This window comes from Bufo bufo, chromosome 3 (genome assembly GCF_905171765.1).
Source record: "Bufo bufo chromosome 3, aBufBuf1.1, whole genome shotgun sequence".
Taxonomy (NCBI): Eukaryota; Metazoa; Chordata; class Amphibia; order Anura; family Bufonidae; genus Bufo; species Bufo bufo.
In genome coordinates this window covers 243,876,954-243,900,074 of record NC_053391.1, presented here as the reverse complement: position 1 = coordinate 243,900,074, position 23,121 = coordinate 243,876,954, and the positions used below count along the sequence as shown (strand labels likewise).

The following is a 23,121-nucleotide window of genomic DNA, read 5'->3' as shown; positions in this document are numbered from 1 at the left end:
AAGGGGTAATTGAATACACAGTGAAAAGTTGAAATAGGGCCACCAAGGAGATATTAATCACCCCAATCCAATACTCCAAAAAAAAAAAAAATACGACAGTTATACTTTAACATAGAAATGTGATTTAAACAATAGGGCATTTTCTGACACATTCTCTTTAAGCTACATTTTCGCACAGCCATGCAGCTTCTTTAATGCCCCGCTCAGAGTCTCAATAGGTACACTCATGGTCGTAGCCCTCAGCCCCTGCCCGAGACTTCAGGTGACACAGTGCCTATTCAAAATTCTAGTGCTGCCTACTCCGGGAACACACACAATGTTCACTATGTGCATTTCTGGGTTGGGTGGAATGGGGCCCTGGGGCGAAAAACAATAAGGGCCCCCCCATGACACTTGATGACTTTTACAGAAGAAACTGTATATTGTGGGGCACAGTGGATGCTATATGTGTATAACATAAACATATTTCATATGAAAACTTACAAATACTTGGCTTGGCCCTTGGGGATCTCGGACACCACTTCAACACTTTGGCTGGGGGCTCGGTGGAGCTGATGTTGTGTTTTATCCTAATGAGAAAGATTTCATAATAAGGATTTGGAGAAGGGGCAGAGGGATAGCAGAGCAGGGAGAGGCTGGTGCTGCAACTAGGGGGTCATACCATGGGGGAGTAATAAAGCCCACCATAATGCCCCCCCAGTAGAAATAATTCTCCTTATAATGTGACAGTGCAAAAAATACCCCCTTGTAATGCCCCCAGTTGAGCTAATGTCCCCATAGTGCCCCCATAATGAGCCAGTATAAAATACCTCTATATAGTGCCCCCAGTAAATGCCCCCAGAGTGCTCCTCACCCCCCTTCATCCTAGTGCCCTCTATAATGTACCAGTATAAAATGCCCCATATATAGTGCCCCAGTAGATGCCCTCAGTGTCCCCCATAATTTGTAAGTATAAAATACCCCTTCTCAGTGCCCCCGTAGATGACCCCATAGTACTCCTCTCCCCCCTTCCCCATAGTACCCACCATAATGTCCCTATACAGAGCCCCCATATAAAATAACCATTCTTTGTGGCCTCAGTAGATGCCCCTATAGTGCCCACCAATAATGTGCCAGTAATAAGTGCCCCCATAGATGTCCCCCAATAATGTGCCAGTAAAATTTGCCCTCATAGATGCCCCCCAATCATGTGCCAGTAATAAGAGCCCCCCCACCATCATGTGTCAGTAACAAGAGCCCCCCCATATCATGTGCCAGTAGCAAGAGGACCCCCTATCATGTGCCAGTAGCCAGAACCCCCCCTATCATGTGCCAGTAGCCAAAGCCCCCCCATCATGTGCCAGTAGCCAGAGCCCCCCCTATATCATGTGCCAGTAGCCAGAGCCCCCCCTATATCATGTGCCAGTAGCCAGAGACCCCCTATATCATGTGCCAGTAGCCAGAGTCCCCCCTATATCATGTGCTAGTAGCCAGAGACCCCCCCTAAATCATGTGCCAGTAGCCAGAGACCTTCCTATATCATGTGCCAGTAGCCAGAGCCCCCCTATATCATGTGCCAGTAGCTAGGGCCCCCCATCATGTGCCAGTAGCCAGAGCCCCCCCCCCTATATCATGTGCCAGTAGCCAGAGCCCCCCCTATATCATGTGCTAGTAGCCAGAGCCCCCCTTTCATGTGCCAGTAGCCAGAGGTCCCCCTATATCATGTGCCAGTAGCCACAGCCCCCCATATCATGCGCCAGTAGCCAGAGGTCCCCCCATATCATGTGCCAGTAGCTAGAGCCCCCCCTATCATTCATGTGCCAGTAGCCAGAGGCCCCCCCTATCATGTGCCAGTAGCCAGAGGTCCCCCCATATCATGTCCCAGTAGCCAGAGCCCCCCTTTCATGTGCCAGTAGCCAGAGGTCCCCCCTATATCATGTGCCAGTAGCCACAGCCCCCCATATCATGCGCCAGTAGCCAGAGGTCCCCCCATATCATGTGCCAGTAGCTAGAGCCCCCCCTATCATTCATGTGCCAGTAGCCAGAGGCCCCCCCTTTCATGTGCCAGTAGCCAGAGGTCCCCCCTATATCATGTGCCAGTAGCCACAGCCCCCCATATCATGCGCCAGTAGCCAGAGGTCCCCCCATATCATGTGCCAGTAGCTAGAGCCCCCCCTATCATTCATGTGCCAGTAGCCAGAGGCCCCCCCTATCATGTGCCAGTAGCCAGAGGTCCCCCCATATCATGTCCCAGTAGCCATAGCCCCCCTATCATGTGCTAGTAGCCTGAGCCCCCCATCAACATGTGCCAGTAGCCAGAGCCCCCCCTATCATGTGCCTGTAGCCAGAGCCCCCCTATATGATGTGCCAGTAGCCACAGCCCCCCCCTATCATGTGCCAGTAGCCAGAGGTCCCCTCCATATCATGTGCCAGTAGCCATAGCCCCCCCTATCATGTGCCAGTAGCCAGAGGCCCCTCCCCATATCATGTGCCAGTAGCCATAGGCCCCCCTATCATGTGCCAGTAGCCTGAGCCCCCCCATGAACATGTGCCAGTAGCCAGAGCCCCCCTATCATGTGCCTGAAGCCATAGGGCCCCTTCCTCGATCATGTGCCAGTAGCCAGAGCCCCCCATCATGTGCCATTAGCCATCAGTATTGTACACAAAAAAAAATAAATACTTATACTTACCTCCTTGGCAGCGATGCGATGCAGACCTCTTCCGGCCTGTGTCCCGCGCTGTACGGCTCAGGCGGCACGATGACGTCATCGCTCCGCCTGCGCCGGCCTCTGATAGGCTGCCGGCCTAGTGCCTGCAGCCTATCAGAGGAAGGGGAAGGGACACACCTCTCCCTCCCCTGCCCTGCTGCACAGCCATCTGTATCGCTGTCCTGAGGACGGCGATACAGATGACTGGCGAGGAGCGCTCCACAATGGAAGCGCTCATCTCCGTGTGACTGTCCTGCCACCGCTGCCCCCACGAAAATATAGTTAGTTGCGGGCCGGCGTGGTGGGGCCCCTAAGGACTTGTGGGCCCGGGGACAATTGCCACCCTTGCCTATATGGAAGCGCCGGCCCTGGTGGCATCAGAACTCAGAACAGGCACATGTCATGCTTTCCACAGTGCTGGTATTATTCTGACTGTAAAGGGGGAATATTAATCACTAATATTTATGTAAATATCAATAATTAATATTCATAAATAGGAGGAACCATCTATTGATGACCCTGCCTATTTATACCTTTATATAACAAGAATAATACTTTCACTATACTTTACGCTAGTCACTAAACTAGCTGCTGTCACGGGGTTCCGAAGGTGCACTCGGTCCCCCATTGCCCGCAGAACTGTTGCTTAGCTTTTGGAATGAGGTTCTGTGTTTGACCTCATTCCCAGGGCGGCTTTACTAGCTGGGTGGCTCCCTGCTCCTAGTCTGCCTTGAGCGCCGAGATGATCACTCGGTGCTCGACTGGTTGGTCTGTCGGTCATGTGACGCTGGCCACGTCACATGACCCTCACTCCCCACTATAAATACAGGCAGCCTGCTGGCTACAGGTTGCCTGTTATTTTCTAGGTTCCTGGCTATTTGTTGGACTACTGAATATTTACCTGATCCTGTTCCCTGACGATCCTCTGCCTGCTCCTCGGCTCCCACCTGACTACTCTCTTAGGACTCCTCTTGTACTTCGCTACTCTCCTGGTATTTGACCCCGGCTTCTCCTGACCATTCTTTGCTTAATCCGTTGTACTGCGTAGCTCTCTTGGTTCTGACCCGGTCCGTTCATGTTCCGTATTTTGTCTTGTCTGTCTTCCCTGCACATATCCTAAGTTAGGGACTGCCGTCCAGTTGTCCCCTGTCATCAGGACTCGTGAGGCAAGTAGGCAGGGCCAGGGGTGAGGGTGGAGCGCAGTGGTCACTACCCTTCCCCCTGTGTGTGTGTGGACGTGACCGTTACAGCTGCATGCGCCTTCACTACGCACACAATACACTAACAATACAGCACTAAATATACAGTACTAAACTACACTACACAGTTCCCAAATTCCACCCACAAACTAACTATACAATACACTCACACATATATTAGCAGCCCACCAACCTGGTTCAACTTACTGTCCCTATGGGGTACGACGAGGGTTAACGGTGGCACTGCAGGAGTGTATGCAGGCCACAGACACAAATACAGTAATAGGGGTGAAGTCAGGAGGGGTTAATACCCTGCAAGTGTACAGAGAGGGGGTGTGGACAGGGTAGGTAAGGGTTAATCAAGGGAATGGTGGTGTCCAGGGGTGTAGGGGTTATCAGGGGTGAATGGGTTACCAGGGGTGTAGGGGTTACCAGGGGCGTAGGGGTTACCAGGGAGGGGTGTAGGGGTTACCAGGGGTGTAGGGGTTAATCGTTGGTGGGATAGGGGATAATAAAGGGGGTGATACTTATGCTCATTCGTCCAGGGGTTCGGGGGGGCGCTCCATATCCTGAGCGCCGATCACGCTCTCCTAGGGGTCCCTCTTATGGGGGCGGCACGGCTTTCCTATCAAGGGGGGGGGTTCCAGTCGCCTCCTCTGAGCGGCAGTTGCGCTCTCCTTCAGGGGGGGTCCAGTCGGGCCCTCTCTACTGTGCAGGGCTGCCGGGCTTTATACCCTGCAGCACGCACTCCCGGGTCGCGGCGCATGCGCTGTGTGCACACGCCACGGGCCTAGACACGTGGGCCGGCGCGGTGATATGACGTCACCGCGCCAGCCCGCGCATCCCTGCACGCGCACAGCAGGGCCGCGACTTGCTGACAGGCGGGAGAAGCCTTTGATCTCCCGCCTGCAGCACCTTGTATTCCGGACAGCGCGATAGTAATCGCGTTGCCGGAATGTGCATAATAGAAGGAGGGGAGGTTTCTCCCTCCCTTCTATCATGCATAATTATCTCCAGCAGATATAATTACAATATAATTACAACAAAGGACTCAGATTCTGTTGAATATGAGCTCTTTGTAGTTCTCAGGATGACTGGACCTTAGTCCGGTCATTCTGATGCAATTAACCAGATTGCATCAGTGTGGATGCTTGGGGCACATTCGCAGGTATAGGAGGGGGGGGACATTTTATAATATACATGTGTATGGATGCTTGGGGCACATCCATACACATGTATACACTGATATTGAGGTATTATAAGGGACCTACATATACTTATAAGGGGCGCATAGATTTATATTATAAGGGGGATTATTAGGGAGCACGGCTTCCAGGGACCACATATTTCCCGCAGGGGCCTACATGAGCCCCTGTGGGCCACTAAGGGCACATCTGCGCACATCATCCTATAAAGTGACCATTAATGCATGCACATATATCATACATGCATGCACGTGTTTGCATGCATATATGTATATATATGCATGCATCTCAACCCTTCCTCAACACTGACACTACTCTGTAGCTCCTCTTTGCCAAACTTCTGCTACCACATTATGTGGTACAGGAGGAAGACACAACTACAGCATGGCAAGTAGGAGGAGGCGGCGCAAGCTTGAAGTCCTGCAGAACAGGTGTTACATTGGATCCATGTTCCAAGGATACAAGATATGATACAGCTTTCTGGCGCACAAACAGCTCTTGAAAGAACTAAAAGATGGTCTTTATTATACCACTCTAAAATCAATGTAGTGGGCAGTGTGGGTGATGGGAGTAGTTGTACCCACAGTTCAGATGCTCCCTGGACTGTGAAATGATGGGAAGGGTGCACGTCTTCTCCCCTTCGGGGCACACCCTGGTGTTGGGGTTTTTCCTGTCTGGTGGTGTTTCGGAATGCCCTTGGTGTTGAGGGGTGCTGTTTGGTGCTGTGTGATGCAAGGCATGGTCCCTGACAGCCGATGGTGTTGGTGCAGTGTGTTAGTGCAGGCAATAATGACAGCAGGTTAACAGCAGAATTGTTCTTTACTGAAGAATCAAGTTCAGGTACATTAGTTACCCAGCATGCATGGACTGGCATTTCTTATATAATGTGCAATTTCCACAGTTCTCACAGGTTACATGGCTGCAGCAGAAGTAAATAGGCCAAGATATCACAACAGATTTAAGTTCTGTACCTTTTATATGTTGCTGTACTGGTTGAATCCGCAATATCTTCTGCTGAATGCAGTTTCTCAGCAGACACCGTTAGTCAACTCAGCTATGGAGTCTATAAAGTCTTTTAGACAGCTTATATTCATAGGATTTAGTTTCCTTCATACTTCCTCCCAACACTAGAATGCTTTCCAAGTTCCCTTTTGTCTTTTCTCCACTTTTTCTCTACATCTTTACTTCTCTACGAGTGTTTCTTATCCAGGGCTATGATTTTCTTCCTCTCGCTGTCTAGACACAAACTGAGTCATTTATTAAGACCGAAGTTTTAGACACCGATCTTAATAACCCCTATATCTGGCAGTGGATCCACCGAAGTTACGAAGAAGCGCAAACCTCTACATAACTTCGGCACATCCAGCGCCAGTCTAAATGTAATCCAGCTTTCTAGGCCATTTTTATTTAGACCATTTTCTATGCCTAAAATAGGCAGGCCTGTCCCCTTCCCCGCAACGCCACCTTTTTTAGACCTGGCGTGAGCGGGGAAAAGTCACAATCTGCAGCAGAAATACGCCTAATAAAGGAGTATTTCTGGATGATAAATGACCCCCAAACTGCCTTACCTCTTCCTCCCTATAGGGTGGTTGGCACAGCCCTTCCTAGCAACTGGTTGCTAAGGCCTATTAATTCCTTTATGCTCATTACATAGGAAATGCATAAAATACATTAGTACCTTTTAACCCTTTTAGAAGTTGACCACTGCTGTAGCAGTGGTACACTGCACAGACCCCTTCCTTAGGTACATACAAAAAGCAAGACTGCAGATAACATCTATTCTATTCTCTGTACTCCAAGTGTTAGCACTGTGTTCTCTGTAGTGTTGCATAGGACTGCAGGTAGCATCTACTACATTATCTGCACTCTGAGAGTCATCACTGTTACCTGTGGTGTTAAATAGGACTGCAGGTAACATCTACTACATTATCTGTACTTAGAGAGCTATCACTAGTGTTGAGCGAATCGAAGTATCCAAAGTGGACTTCGATCCGAATTTCAGGATTTCATATTTGCCACAAAGCCGTCATACGTCACTACGCACACAATTTTGCATTGGGAACTTCAATCAAGATGGTTGCGGCGGCCTCTTCGCACTCAAATAGATGAGGTGAATATGATATATTTTTTTTTAATGGCAACATCACCAGTTCCAAAGCTGACCACAATAGAAGCAGATATAGCACTAGCAGTTTTTTGGGAGGTTTTGGCTGTATGTTGCCTCTGCTATTTATTGCCACAGAGGCCACCACCTTCCCTCCTCTGATATCACCTCCTTCTCAGCATCCTGATTAGTGATGAGCGGCAGGAGTAATTTTCGAATTTGCAATATATTTTGTAGAATATTTGTCGAACATTCACAAATACGAATATTCGTTATATTCTACATTTTTTTTTTTTTTTACTTGAAAATCGGCAAGGTAATGATCACTATATTCAATATAGTGGTATACAGTATATTTGTTTTTTAGAATATTCGTAATTTTTTTCCATCTGAAGTCATAATTCCTCCCTGCTTAAGTTGCTTGACAAGCAACTTAAAGGGACACTGACAGGCCTTCTGAGGTATTTCTCAGTTCCCGACATTCGGAGATCATGCGCATGCGCCCGGCACCCTCGCTCGCCGGAATCACATTGCGCCAAGTGAATACTAATGAGATGGGCGTGTCTAAGGACCCGGCAGTTGGGACGCGGCTGGGCACAAATGCGCCACAAAGAACGCCCCTTGGGCAGAAAGGAGAGGTGATTATAAAGATTATTTTTAACGTTTTATAATGCGCACAGGGATAATACTTATATGAATTGGGAACTTATTATAAGACCTAGGGGGGGCATATAAAGAGCTAACTATGCTCAGAAGGCCTGTCAGTGTCCCTTTAAGGAGGGAGGAATCATAACTTCAGATGGAAAAAAATTACGAATATTCTAAAAAACGAATATATAGCACTATATTCTACAGTGCTATATATTTGTTTTTGACCAACGCCTGTATTGATCGCGTAATATTCGTATATTACGCGATCATTACCTTGACGATTTTTCATGTAAAAAAACGACTATATAGCACTATATTCTAAATATTCACAAATTCTCAAAATTGCAATATTTGCGATAAATATTCGTAATTCGAATATTTGCGCTCAACACTAATCCTGATATGGCTACTATATCCTGTCAAATGCACAATCCGCATCACAGATTAAACAATAGCAAAATTACAAGTGTTTTTTTTCTGTAAATAACAGACAAAGGAGCAATTAAATGTCCCTCCTCTTCTATAAACACTAAGCACACTGGTTTTGACAATTTGTAATGGTATGTATACATATATTGTGTTGAACTGCTTCATCAACGCAACAGTGTAATGTGTTAAATTTATCTGTTATATTAACGCAACATTATAATGCATTTCATTTAATGGGCAGTGGTGCGCCAAATGGGGGTGGGGGAGTCGGACCTTGGTGCCAGCTGTCAGGGCGGTGCCCAATGCAATAAGTGCCTCCATCAATACAGATGGAAGGGCTCATTGTTAGAGCGTAAGGGAGCTTACGGCCGTTTCACACACTGAGGCTCTCCTCCAGGCCAAAACACTGGGATCCGTGTGCTCCCTGCTTCACCATTCAGATTGCGCTGCTGGACTGTTTAGGCACAGGCCTAGGAATCTGCTTGTGCATTCCTCCCGCACAGTGCTGCAGCGCACTCTGCGCCTGCAGGAGAGTGCTGGATCTGATCATCAGGAACAGGACAAGGTGAGTATTTACTGTTTTTATTTTTTATTTTATTAACACTGAATGGGCACAATGTGAGCATTACTACTGTGAAGGGACACACAGTGAGGGCATAACTACTGTGAGGGGGCAATCTGAGGGCATAACTAGTGTGAGGGGGCACAATGAAAGCATAACTACTGTGAAGTGGCACAGAGAGGGCATAATACTATGAGGGGGGCACAATGAGAGCATAACTACTGTGAAGGGGATGCAGAGAGGGCATTACTACTGTGAAGGGTCATAACAAGTGTTTTGGGGACACAGAGAGCGCACATGTACTCTGAGGAAGGGGCACAGTGAGGGTATAACTGCTGTGATGGAGGCACAATGGGGGCATAAGTATTGTGAGGGTGTTAGTGTGGGCGTAACTACTGTGAGGGACACAATGAGGGTATAACTACTGTGAGGGAGGCACGATGGGGGCATAAGTACTCTGAGGGTGGTAGTGTGGGCGTAACTACTGTGAGGGGAAAAAATGAAGGCATAACAACTCCGAGGGGGTGCAATGTTTTAAAGGGATGGGGGAGCCAGAGAAAAAACCCGCCCTGGGTGACAAACACACCACCGTTAACAGGTATAGTAATGCAACATTATAATGTGTTGAAGTTAATGGTTATATTAAAGCAAGAGTATAATGTGTTGGGTCGCCAAATGGGGATGGGGGGTTGGTGGTCCACCCTGGGTGCCAGCTGTCAGGGGGTGGCAGATGCCATGAGTGCTTCCACCAATACAAATGGAAGCACTCATTGCTAGAGCACCAGGGAGGTGGCGGCCCTTTCACACACTGAGGCCCTCTTTCAGGCCATCACACTGGGAAGCATCTGCTTTCTGCTTCACCATTCAGATTGTGCTGCCGGACTATGTTGCTGCAGGCTTGGTGCAGGCCTGTGCACTACTCCCACACAGTGCTGCAATGAGATCTGTGCCCACACTGTGCTGGTTGTGATCATCAGGAACAGGACAAGTTAAGTATTTACTTTTTTCCCCCATTTTATTAACACTGAAGTGGCACAATGTGAGCATTACTTGTGTGAAGGGGCATAGAGGGGGCATTACTACTGTGAATGGGCAGCACAGTGAGGGCATAACTACTCTGAAGGGGGCACAGAGAGGTCATAACTACTGTGGGGGACACAATAAGGGCACAACTACTGTGAGTGGTGCACAATGGGGGCATAGCTACTGAGAAAGGGCACAGAAAGGACATAAATACTGTGGGGGAAGCACAACTGTTATGGGGCACAAAGAAGGCATATGTACTGTGAGGGAGCACTGTGAGGGCATAACTACTTTCAAGGTGCACAGAGAGGGCATAACTACAGTGAAGGGGAACACAATGAGAGCATAACTACTGTGAATGGGCACAGAGAGGGCATTACTACTGTGAAGGAGCATAATAACTGTTATGGGGGAACAATGAGGACATAACTACTGTGAAGGGGGCAGAGAGAGGGCATTACTACTGTGAAGGAGCATAATAACTGTTATGGTGGAACAATGAGGACATAACTACTGTGAAGGGGGCAGAGAGAGGGCATTACTACTGTGAAGGGGCAGAACAACTGTTATGGGGGTACATAGATTGCATATCTACTGTGAGGGGGGTACAGTGAGGACATAACTACTCTGAAGGGGGCACAGAGAGGGGATAACTGGTGGATTTAGATGGCTCAATGTTTGGTCCCAATAATCTGCCCATCTAAAGGTGCGGCAGATGTGGTCACCTCAATCATCATTCCTAGGCAGAACAGCAGATTGTGTGGTCTAAACAGCCTCTGCTGCTTATGAGCAATGATTCTGTATGGGGACAAGCAATAGCAGTAGCAACCAGTTGTCCTCATACTGTGGAGGTGATTGCTGCATGTAAATGTAGTGCTTCACTTCCACTTAATGAGCAGCCGATTCTCGGGGATGAATGCTTCCATCCCAACAATTGGCTGCTCGTCGGTATGTGTAAATGCACCTTTAATATGACACATTCAAAAGGGTTGTCAGGCTCTAGACAGTAATGATGTATCAGATCAGTGGGAGGTCTACACTGGGCTCCCCCACTAATCAGATATTTTGAGCAACAGTCAGCCCAGAAATAACACAATGAATGGCACCAGAAGCATAGCTCCATCCACTGTATTGCAGTTGTTCTGCATGACTGCAGATCAGCTGCCATTCATGTGAGTGGTAGCTGAGTTGCAGTAACATGGCCTGGCTACTACCTCTATGGTATTTCCAGTCCTGGCGGATAATGTGAACAGTGGATTTTTTAGGGTAATCGAGTGTTGGACCTTCACTCATCTGATATTTATGACCTATCCTAGGGACAATTTATTACTAGTCATTTTGCTGTTAGTGCAGTCCCCTGTTAGGAGTAAGCCAACTAATTTCATACAACAATAGTTTAGATATCAGAAATAAGTAATGTGATTTTTACTAACTAAGGCTGGGTTCATATCATGATTTTGTCATGCGTTTAACGTATAAAAAAAAAAAGTATACATCATCGAATGCCTCAGACAGATGCCATATAGGTTCCATTGTAAAAAAAAAAAAAAAAAAAAAAAAAAAAAAAAAACTTTTTTGTTGGACTTTGCAGGATGGAAAATCGTGGTACTTTTCCATCCTGTGAGTCCTGCAAAAAATAAATGAAAATGAACACGATAATGTATACATTTTTTGTTACAATGGAACTCTGTCTGTATGTCCTTGAGGCATATGTTATATACATTTTTTCTATTGGTCCTACAATAACTATGGCTGTGTTATCTAGTGCGTGACAGAAGAAATAAAAGAGTTCACTCAGTCAGAATTAAATCGGATTTAATTCAATTATCAGATGTACAATACATTGAAAAGCTTATTTGGTTAAGTTTTGTTTTTTACAGGTATAATTTACATTTCCACTTCAATGTATTACAGGTGACAGAATTTGGAGCCTCTTATTGACTTCAGCCACTGTAGGGCAGAGCAGATGTAGAGATTTGGACAAACTAATTCAGTTCATACTGTATATTCTGTATTTAAATGTCACTTTACTATTAAAATTTCCATATTTATGCTGTAAAATACGAGGGGGCACTTACTTTCATGGTTAAAGTGAATCGACATATGGTTATTTTCCCAGCATGGACTATTACAATTATTCCTTATTTGACCATATCCTGTAAAATCTGAAGAATATGAAGAACCCATTGAATTGCATGGGTTATGGCGGTAAATTATTCATTGAGCTGCTTTGCGATGTCCATAGGATTTCTTTATTTTTGTTCCTAAATTTTACCCTTTGTTGCAGTTTTTGATTGGTAGCAATAATGACCAAGGGACTGAGGGCAGAATAAGAACAAGCAAGCATTATTCTGACATCATTCATGTCGGGACTCACATTAGACATGGTCAGAGTGTAGATCCACATAGAGTTATCTAGGCCAAAAAGCACCACGTATAAGGCGACTAGTAAGATGACTGCTCTTGAAGCTTTATATTCCACAGATTTACCTTTCTTTCTGCTGGAGCTCCTAATTTCTCTTACAGTCTTCTCATGATTTATCAGTAAGTATACAATGTAGCCACTTGCCAATGTCATCAGACCCACAAAAAGGAAATCTCTTGAGGCCATAAAAGCCCCATTAAGAATATATGAGAAATAGTTTAAAAAATCTATATTGCAGAAAACTACATGCAATGTGAATGGAGAAGTTGTGAAATTCCCTTTTGCACGTGCTATAGACATGCTGTAAGGGTACATTATGAGAATAATAAGCCAGACAGAGAAAATGATAATAGACATGTTTTGTGAAACATTTTGCTTCAGAAAAGACCACATTTTGGAGTTTGGGGCAATAAGTATGCATTGGTGGCAGCTTAGCAAACTGGTGATGGCAATACACATGGCTCTACTCACTCTGTAAGTGTATATTATCAGCATGCATTCGTTATCATTAAGTAAATTACTCAGTCCAAGGGCCTCCAAAGACTGAGGTAAAACCCGAGAAAAGAGGACAAGGAGATTTGCCAGAGCCAAAACCACCAACATGATATTAGCTGGGAGAAGCTTCTTTTCTATGATCTTCAGGCAAATAAATTGAATCAAGATGAATACATTCCCTGGTACACCGACAACTATCAAGAAGAGAAAACCAGCAGCCTTGAGGAGGACGCGAGGATCCATCATATACATGTATTCCAATTATTTGATGTCTGTGTGGAGAAAAATATATCAAAAAATTACTAACCAGGTAATTATGAACAATTTAGGTAAACCTAATCAGTACTGTATATATAATCCCCTTAGCTTTTATTACAGTGGGCCTCTAGCAGTAGTAACAAATCAGAGCTCACAATTTTTCAGTGTACTTTAATTAATGAAAGCTAATCTCTGATTGGTTGCTATTTCCAGAAGGACAATTTTTCTTTTAGTTTTGAAAAATAAGGCCAACTTTCTCAAAAAAAAATAAAAAAAGAATAATTTCATGTCCACAGATAATGACATTCACACTTCAGTTATTTGATCAGTTATTTCCATCAGTTATTGTGATCCAAAACCAGTAGTGAAGCCTCCACAGAGAAAAGGTATAGTAGAATGATCTGCACCAGTTCTTTGTTTTTGACCTACACCTAGTTTTGGCTCAAAATAACTGATGGAAATAACTGATCAAATAACTGAAGTGTCAACTCAGCCAAAAAGGGTTATTTTTTTTTTTCATGTGACCACAGAAAAAAATATATATTTTCAATATTTCATACAGATCACTAAAACAGTTGCAACAGGCTGGCGCTTCCTTCTCATCTTCGCTGTATAGACTGGAACGGAGTGATTCATTAATATTAGAAGGTAAGCAAGTTAGGCTCTGTGCAGACTACAGGGTGAGTCAAAAGTTGCAGGACACCCTTTTATTTCAGAAACTAAAGAGAAAATGAAATATCTGAATTACCCAGCAAGTAATGTGTGAGGGGACCTATCTTTTAGGCTATGTCTGAAACATGGCTACTGTCTTAAAAGACGCCATATTGGATCAAGGGCAAATTTTTCCAATGAAAAGGGGGTCATGGAGCATATCAAAGAAGACCAGAATTTTCTCAGAAATTGATTGTCCAATTAGATATGCAATATCTCTTGTGATTCAAAAGTTATCAACACGGAAATTTCAAAGTTATGTGTTCAGCAACAGGGACAACATATTGAACACGTCAAATAGCTGTGCATCACAGGGAACGTTCCAGGCTGTTGATGCAACTTTCTAATTTAGCGGATTTGAAGATGGCTCCTGCGACTTTTGACTCACCCTGTAAATTCAAGCCCTATGTTTCCCATACACGCCAAGAAAACTCCTGGTGTAAACATCAAAAATCAGAGCTCCACTTACCCAATGGATATCTGCTGCCAAACTCCTGTCCTTTTGGCTTCAATTGGGGTGGTATGTGTTGTCATTTTTTTTTTAAAACTAGTATGTAGGAAAGCCCCACATATTGTGGTTTTCTATACAGAGGTCTCTGTAGAAGAAAAAATACAGTGTGCTCTATGGTAAATATTGTTTGCTCTTCAGTTGGAGTAAATGGGAATACACCAAGATATATTCCAGTTGTATACCTCTGAGAGAAAGTCTGCAAAGAGTCTTATTGCCAGCTTTTTTCTACTTCTGGTGACCTAGATCAGTCTCTTTCACCTGCGTTGGTCAATTCTGTTGTTCTGTCCTATGAAGTTTCAGTCACGGGTTGTAATTTTACCATTATAAATTGTGCAGCAAGTCTTTACACACACAGTTAAGGCTTGGCATGCATCTCCCCTCTCAGTCTCTGACCAGGCACCAGATACTCTATCACTTCCTGGAGACTACTGTATATAAAGACTGTTGCCTCATCAATTATTTTAGTAAATTAACTCATTAACCCTTTCTGGACCTCCTCTGCATATGTAGAGCGAAAGGTCTGTTTTTAAAAGCTTCTGGGTTTCTGCTGTTTTAAACAATAGGCACCTGGGACTAATGTCTGCGACTGGTGGTAAAGGAGATCGCAGACATTAAGCACTTCAGATGCCATGATCTATTGTGTCAACAGTTTTTTTGAACATGGTTAACCAGTGATTGGACAAAAATGAAAATCAGACATCACATAGTACATGACAGTCTTGTACCTCTTATGGATCCAGAAATTTCCCCAATAATCCCATTTGTACGGATTTTTTTTAAGCTGACGTCCCAGGCTGTGTGTCCTGTGTACTGCTCTGCTGCAGCTTCAAAAGAAAGATCCTTCTAGTAGCAGTTAAAGGATGGAAACAAGCATATGTGCCCAGCGTCTACCTCAGTGATATTATGAGGTGGACGGAGAAATAAATAAATGAACAAACAGCAGGTGTTCCAAAACAGATACATTTTATTGAATTAATAAATGACTACGCTAAAGTTACAGGCAATTGTAAAAGCATTCAGATCCCATTTTGAAAATTTTTTAATTTTTTTTATGGGACAAACTCTTTAAGTACGTAGCCTAGCTAGGTATTTAGTCACTGACTTTTCACATGCCTTTGCATAACACAAGTGACCACAAGAAACTTTGTAATATGTTTTATCAGTGAGAAATTTGTTATGTTTCACTACTTTTGAAATAATTAATAATAATAATTATTATTATTAATTTAGAAAAAAATAAATAAAATTTATGTCCATAAATGTTTATTTTTCAACTGATAGTGCTCTGTGTGGACTTGTTTTTTCAGGGGCCATTTGAAATTTTCATTAAAATCATTTTGGGATACAGTACATAAGATCTTTCCATGATTTTTTTATTCAAATTTGTTTGGATAGCAATCTGACCAGAAATGACCATTAGGAACCAACCTGAAACTGCAGTCATAGTAATAATACTTCTGTGTATAGGACTGTCAGAGGCAGTAAGTAATAGCAGCCAAGACATAGTAAGTTTGGTTGGCTTCAGCAGGCAACCAGCTGCCAAGGCAAGGACTCTATACCTCATGACTGTGTATATGGGATGCCGATCGGAGAATAAATAGAGCTCCCCTTTAGTCTAATTGTTCAGATGCTGTGGTCGCTATTGACCGTAACATCTAAAAAGTTAAACTGCTAGGAGTGGAGTTATCTTCAATCCTGGCAATGATCTCATGGGGACAACTGTATATTACAATGTCATGGGCCTAGCTTCTAAGCCATGCAATCACAATGACATGCTATTTCATCTCTGAATGTTAACTCGCTGCATTCAGTGACATAATAGTTTGTAAGTAATAGCTCCTGGAAATAATTTTCTAAGAATTAAGCAAGTTAAAATTCGAGTAAAATGCATATGGTATACATGCAAAACTATAATAATTTTATTCTTGCTTATTGATGTGTAATGTAAAGTTGTTGACAAAGAGCAAGAAGGGAAATTCAAAAATAGTGGTCAGTGGTAATCTCTTGATTTGTTTGCAAAGAACTAAGGGGTCTAGAAAAAGGGGCATGCCGTGGGCAGGGAAGGGGGTAGGCTACCAGGATCATCTAATTAATTATTTTCTACACCTGTTTTAGGTGTAGAAAATGTTCTGAATCTACACCAGCAAGGAAGCTGGCATCGATTTAGACCGGCGGTGGATACGCCGAAGTTATGTAGAGGCCGGTGCCTCTGCATAACTTTGCTGTATCTACCACCAGTTCCGGTGTTATTAAGACCGGAGTCTAAAACGCAAGTCTTAATAAATGACCCCTTAAGATTGAAAAAAGCTTAAAGAATAGCTTGAAAATAGTCCCAACTTGGCAAATCTGTCTCTGTCAGAGAATAGCCAAGAAGTGGTTATCATTTTATTAGTATCTGTAGCTATGAACCCTAGAGAAAGGTTCATCAGACTTGTTAAAGTCTTTGATACTAAAGTTCATACTCTGATGGTTCAGCTCAACCATCCAGCTAGCTACAATATCCCGGCAACCAGCCATGCCTTCAGGCCGCGGCCTAAATTTCCTCAGCATCAGTCTTGGTTTTAATTTAATTAATATGAATTGGCCTATATGGTATTTAAAATAATCTGGAAAAATAAATATGCATGTAAATAAGTAATAAAACATATGCGCTTAATATCTGTAGCTTTTGGCAACTGGTTTACAGTAATGCAAAGTGACTCAGAGCAAAGTAACAAGAATAAATCGCAATTAAAGAAAAACTGTTTAGTTTTTTTTCTGTTTTGCATTTGATTAATTTGTTTTCTTTTTGAAGCCGAAAGAAACATCTGTTATTGTTACATTCAATATGAAAGAAATGTATTTTAAATCATAAGAAAACTTTTCTAAGATTAACATGAGTGAATTTATTAGCACATTAAATCATTGCATAAAGTGCAGAATTTAATTAAGCACAGTAGAACTCTATTATCACTGTATTGTCTTTTCATTTACAATAGCAGCAGTAAAAATAAATATATTGTACAAAGAGCTCTGTCAAAGACATGTAGCAAAGAAGCATTAGCTAACTTACATTAACTAGATTTCCTTTTCCAGTTTGTGATACTTAAACATATACACTATATTTATTAAGTTATTTTAAAACCTTTCGCCAACACTTGTAAAATGTCAGAAAAATACGGCCTGGTTTATGGCTGTATACAGTTAAGTATTTAAAAAAAAAATGCAATGGAGGTGGATTCATACAGAGGTTTTAATTATATTTTTTCTGCTGCCTTTGTGTTTTAAAGTGGCTGCTTTTTTGGTGCTTTTTTCTCAGTAAAAACGCCAGCTCCAGATGTAGTTAGGTGAATGTCTATGGGAAAAATGAAACACAGGACACACAAGTATTTTCTTGCTACTGGCGTGATTGTTAATTAGGTGGCTTTAAAAAAAAAAAAAAAAACACTGCACATTTAAACTTTTGCCATTTTTTTCTGGTGTTTTGACTTCTCGACAGGGAAGGAAGTGGCAAAAAAACACCTCACGGAGTCATTTAGAAAAAGATGCCACAAAATAAATAAATAAATAAAAGCTACATGTGGTACGGAAAAAAAAAGGCTGTGCAAATTCATGTGTGTAGAGAGACCTTAAAAAATGTCTTACATAGCCCACTGCAGTTTTTAAGTTGTTTAAATGTTAACTATATTGAATAGAGAATATTCTCCATGGGAACTATAGGAATGTTTATATGCTTTATTCATTCTTACTTTATATTCACATACTTATGATATATATGTTACTGTTTTATTAACAGAGGTATGAATACAGCACAGTATAGATTGCTGATCATGGAAGGTCGGTTATTGAGGTAAGCTGTGCTGTAATACTGGTAATCGTAACAGAACATAAATAAACCAATAAACAACAAAATGGGCTAGATTTTTGTGCACTGTGTTGGCATTAGCTTACCTTAAGTCAATCTGTACCAACTGTGGGAATGCTCTAGATTAACAAGCCATTGACATTTATATGTTGTTGTTGCCCTGGAAATGATCCACAAGGAATTAATTATGCTTTATCATTTAGTAAATGAATTGTTATGACAATTTTTAACGCTAGGAAATTGTTAATTAATATTGAAATTAACTATGTTATCTTGAAAAGAGGATATTCATATAGAAGTAAAAGAAATTACTTACAATTTTAGCCAGTATTAAATCACTTATTTATATAGTTTGTATAGCAATTTCATAAACAAGAAACTGCACAAGTGAAGTGAAAAGTTAAAGGGGTTACTCACGAAAAGATAATGATGACCCATCCTCAGGATAGGTCATCATTATTAGTGTTGGGCACAAATATTCGAATCAAGAATTTTAATCGTGAATATTGGCACTTTGAGAATTTGCTAATATTTAGAATATAGGGCTATGTAATTGTGAATATTCTAGATTTTCTTTTCATCAGTAATCTCCCATCTTGCTTGTGGGCCAATGAGAAGGCTGCAATGTCTTTGTCTGAGCTTAGCAGCATCCCTAGCAACCAATAGGAAAGTTGCCTACCCCTTACTATATAAGAACCTCCCCAGCAGCTTTTTTCTGTAATTTTATGGAGTTCTACGAGAGACAGCAGTGTAATTGCTGTGCTCTGTGCCTTACTGTTTAATTATATTAGATAGTTATCTTATATATATATATATATATATATATATATATATATATATATATATAATACAGATTGTTAGTGGGAGATAGTCAGTGTAGGTTAGATAGTCATGTAATGTAGCTGTAGGTGCAGGGTGTTAGGTAGTGTGGTAGGTTCTGCTGTCCATACATACATGCTACAGACATAGTGCTGTCATGTCACAAGTTCAAAACAATACTTATTGCACCAATCAGCAATATGTAGTCAGACCTGCTAAAATGTGAAGTTGCACGTAAAAATATGCGCATTATTAATTGCCGATTTGCGGAATTGCAAATATATTGGAGCACTCTATCTGCATATAAAGCTATTGTAATGTTCTGCCGTGCCAACCATTTTCTCCAGTCTCAGGAAACTTCTAGCAGCTTGAAAATTTGTGATGATGTGACTGGAGGTACATTAGGTGGTCACTGAATAAAATTTTTAATGTAGGCCAGTATAGGCCCCAAAAATTAGGCATTCAACTGACAGAAAAGAACTTTTGATGATGTGGCTGGAGGTACATTAGGCGGTCACTGGATACAAATTTTACTGTAGGCCAGTGGGGTACAGGCCCCCAAAAATTAGGCATTCACCTGACAGAAAAGAACTTGTGATGATGTGGCTGGAGGTACAATAGGCGGTCACTGGTGTAAGGGATCAGCTCTTTTTTGGGGGTCATTCTCACAATTTGCTTCTTCACAGCCGGATTGCAGGTCCAAAACGCAAGATTTATTTTATAGCAACAACAAAACAGTACAAAATAAAAGCCTGCCTGTCTGGGCTCTACCTAAACATAACATAACCCTATCTCACTTATACAGTCATGGCCGTAAATGTTGGCACCCCTGAAATTTTTCAAGAAAATGAAGTATTTCTCACAGAAAAGTATTGAAGTAACACATGTTTTGCTATACACATGTTTATTCCCTTTGTGTGTATTGGAACAAAACCAAAAAAGGGAGGAAAAAAAGCAAATTGGACATAATGTCACACCAAACTCCAAAAATAAAACTAGGCATTAACCTGACAGAAAAGAACTTGTGATTATGTGGCTGGAGGTACATTAGGCTGTCACTGGATAAAAATGTTACTGTAGGCCACTGGAGTACAAGCCCCAAAAACTAGGCATTTACCTGACAGAAAAGAACTTGTGATTATGTGGCTGGAAGTACATTAGGCGGTCATCGGTGTAAAGGATCAGCTCTTTTTCGGGGGTCATTCTCACAATTAGCTTCTCCACAGCCGGATTGCAGGTCCAAAACCTGAGATTTATTTTACAGCAACAACAAAACAGTGCAAAATAAAAGCCTTCCCGTCTGGGCTCTACCTGAACATAACATAACCCTATCTCACTTATAGCACCATTCACACATGGTACCAACATGCAGCATTCTAAGCAAATACTCCAGCACTTCCAGGCTGTAACAAAGTCCAGTACCTTTGGGGGATTGTGGCCCAGAAGTATACCTGACTCTGGCCTAGCGAACATCGATTCCCAGACCTCGTGGAGTCCCCCAAAGCTCAGGATAAAACCTAGCCTCGTGGCCCCTCAGCCAGCCCGGCTGAGACCACTCTTCCAGAGCCTCCAGCAGGACTCTGTTGCACAAAGAACCTCTCTCTCTCTGACTGAAAGTCTGGGCTAGGCTCTTATCCCAGATTGATTGTGTCACCTGGTGCTGCCTCAGACCTGATGACCGAAAGGGAAAACATGGAAACTCCTGCCATGAATCACCCCTAGCAGCTATGAGGCCTGTCACTGCCTCACACCGGATAAACATTTTACTGTAGGCCAGTACAGGCCCCAGAAATTAGGCATTAACCTGACAGAAAAGAACTTATGATGATGTGGCTAGAGGTACATTAGGTGGTCACTGGATACAAATTTAACTGTAGGCCACTGGAGTACAGGCCCCCAAAATGAGGAATTCACCTGACAGAAAAGGCCTTTTATACCACTGTATATACACTGCGTGCAGAATTATTAGGCAAATGAGTATTTTGACCACATCATCCTCTTTATGCATGTTGTCTTACTCCAAGCTGTATAGGCTCGAAAGCCTACTACCAATTAAGCATATTAGGTGATGTGCATCTCTGTAATGAGAAGGGGTGTGGTCTAATGACATCAACACCCTATATCAGGTGTGCATAATTATTAGGCAATTTCCTTTCCTTTGGCAAAATGGGTCAAAAGAAGGACTTGACAGGCTCAGAAAAGTCAAAAATAGTGAGATATCTTGCAGAGGGATGCAGCACTCTTAAAATTGCAAAGCTTCTGAAGTGTCATCGAACAATCAAGCGTTTCATTCAAAATAGTCAACAGGGTCGCAAGAAGCGTGTGGAAAAACCAAGGCACAAAATAACTGCCCATGAACTGAGAAAAGTCAAGCGTGCAGCTGCCAAGATGCCACTTGCCACCAGTTTGGCCATATTTCAGAGCTGCAACATCACTGGAGTGCCCAAAAGCACAAGGTGTGCAATACTCAGAGACATGGCCAAGGTAAGAAAGGCTGAAAGACGACCACCACTGAACAAGACACGCAAGCTGAAACGTCAAGACTGGGCCAAGAAATATCTCAAGACTGATTTTTCTAAGGTTTTATGGACTGATGAAATGAGAGTGAGTCTTGATGGGCCAGATGGATGGGCCCGTGGCTGGATTGGTAAAGGGCAGAGAGCTCCAGTCCGACTCAGACGCCAGCAAGGTGGAGGTGGAGTACTGGTTTGGGCTGGTATCATCAAAGATGAGCTTGTGGGGCCTTTTTGGGTTGAGGATGGAGTCAAGCTCAACTCCCAGTCCTACTGCCAGTTTCTGGAAGACACCTTCTTCAAGCAGTGGTACAGGAAGAAGTCTGCATCCTTCAAGAAAAACATGATTTTCATGCAGGACAATGCTCCATCACACGCGTCCAAGTACTCCACAGCGTGGCTGGCAAGAAAGGGTATAAAAGAAGAAAATCTAATGACATGGCCTCCTTGTTCACCATTGAGAACCTGTGGTCCATCATCAAATGTGAGATTTACAAGGAGGGAAAACAGTACACCTCTCTGAACAGTGTCTGGGAGGCTGTGGTTGCTGCTGCACGCAATGTTGATGGTGAACAGATCAAAACACTGAAAGAATCCATGGATGGCAGGCTTTTGAGTGTCCTTGCAAAGAAAGGTGGCTATATTGGTCACTGATTTGTTTTTGTTTTGTTTTTGAATGTCAGAAATGTATATTTGTGAATGTTGAGATGTTATATTGGTTTCACTGGTAAAAATAAATAATTGAAATGGGTATATATTTGTTTTTTGTTAAGTTGCCTAATAATTATGCACAGTAATAGTCACCTGCACACACAGATATCCCCCTAAAATAGCTAAAACTAAAAACAAACTAAAAACTACTTCCAAAAATATTCAGCTTTGATATTAATGAGTTTTTTGGGTTCATTGAGAACATGGTTGTTGTTCAATAATAAAATTAATCCTCAAAAATACAACTTGCCTAATAATTCTGCACTCCGTGTACATAAGACAAAGACCATTCTTTGTTCTGGGTGGTGGCGGATAGGTGTGGGCTGGCATGAGGAAATTCAATTACACGTGGTCGTGACAGGTGTTGAATTCTTCCGAGATCTATGCCCTACTCATTTTTAGAAATGTGAGGTAGATTACACTGTCCTGAGCTAGGTGAGTGCGCTTATTGGTCACGATCCCCTCTGATGTGCTGAACGTCCTTTCGAACAGGACACTCGAAGAGGGGCAAGCCAAGGGTTCCATGGCAAATTGTGCCAGCTCTGGCCACAGGTCAAGCCTGCACACCCAGTAGTCCAGGGGATCCTCGCTTCTCAGAGCGTCCACATGGGCCATTAACCCGATGTAGTCAGACACCTGTCGGTCTAGGCGTTCCCTTAGGCTAGATCCAGAGGGCGGCTGTCGATCGGTTGGCTGCAAGAATGATCTCATATCCGAAGTGACCAACACATTGCCCTCTTCTTACAGGCGCGGTAGGATTGGTACCCGCACCTGTTTCGCTGTGGGTGGAAATTCCTTTGCCAGCGCCCGCAACAGCAGAATGCAGCATCTCTCGCAGCAAGGCCTGGAAATGCTTCATTCTGCCAGCCCTCTGTGACGCTGGAACAAGTCAGCCATTTTGTATTTGTACCAGGGGTCTAAATATGTTACCACCCAGTACTGGTCCTTGCCCTTTATGCTTTTCTTACGAGGGT

General features: G+C 43.1%; 1 protein-coding gene across 1 annotated transcript; it reads right to left on the bottom strand.

Moving 5' to 3' along the window:
* Nucleotides 1–12,060: 12,060 nt before the first annotated feature.
* On the bottom strand, nucleotides 12,061–13,023 carry LOC120993716 (olfactory receptor class A-like protein 1). Its single transcript, XM_040422188.1, has one exon. It carries the CDS (start codon nucleotides 13,021–13,023, stop codon nucleotides 12,061–12,063), a length of 963 nt encoding a protein of 320 aa, XP_040278122.1.
* Nucleotides 13,024–23,121: the final 10,098 nt, after the last annotated feature.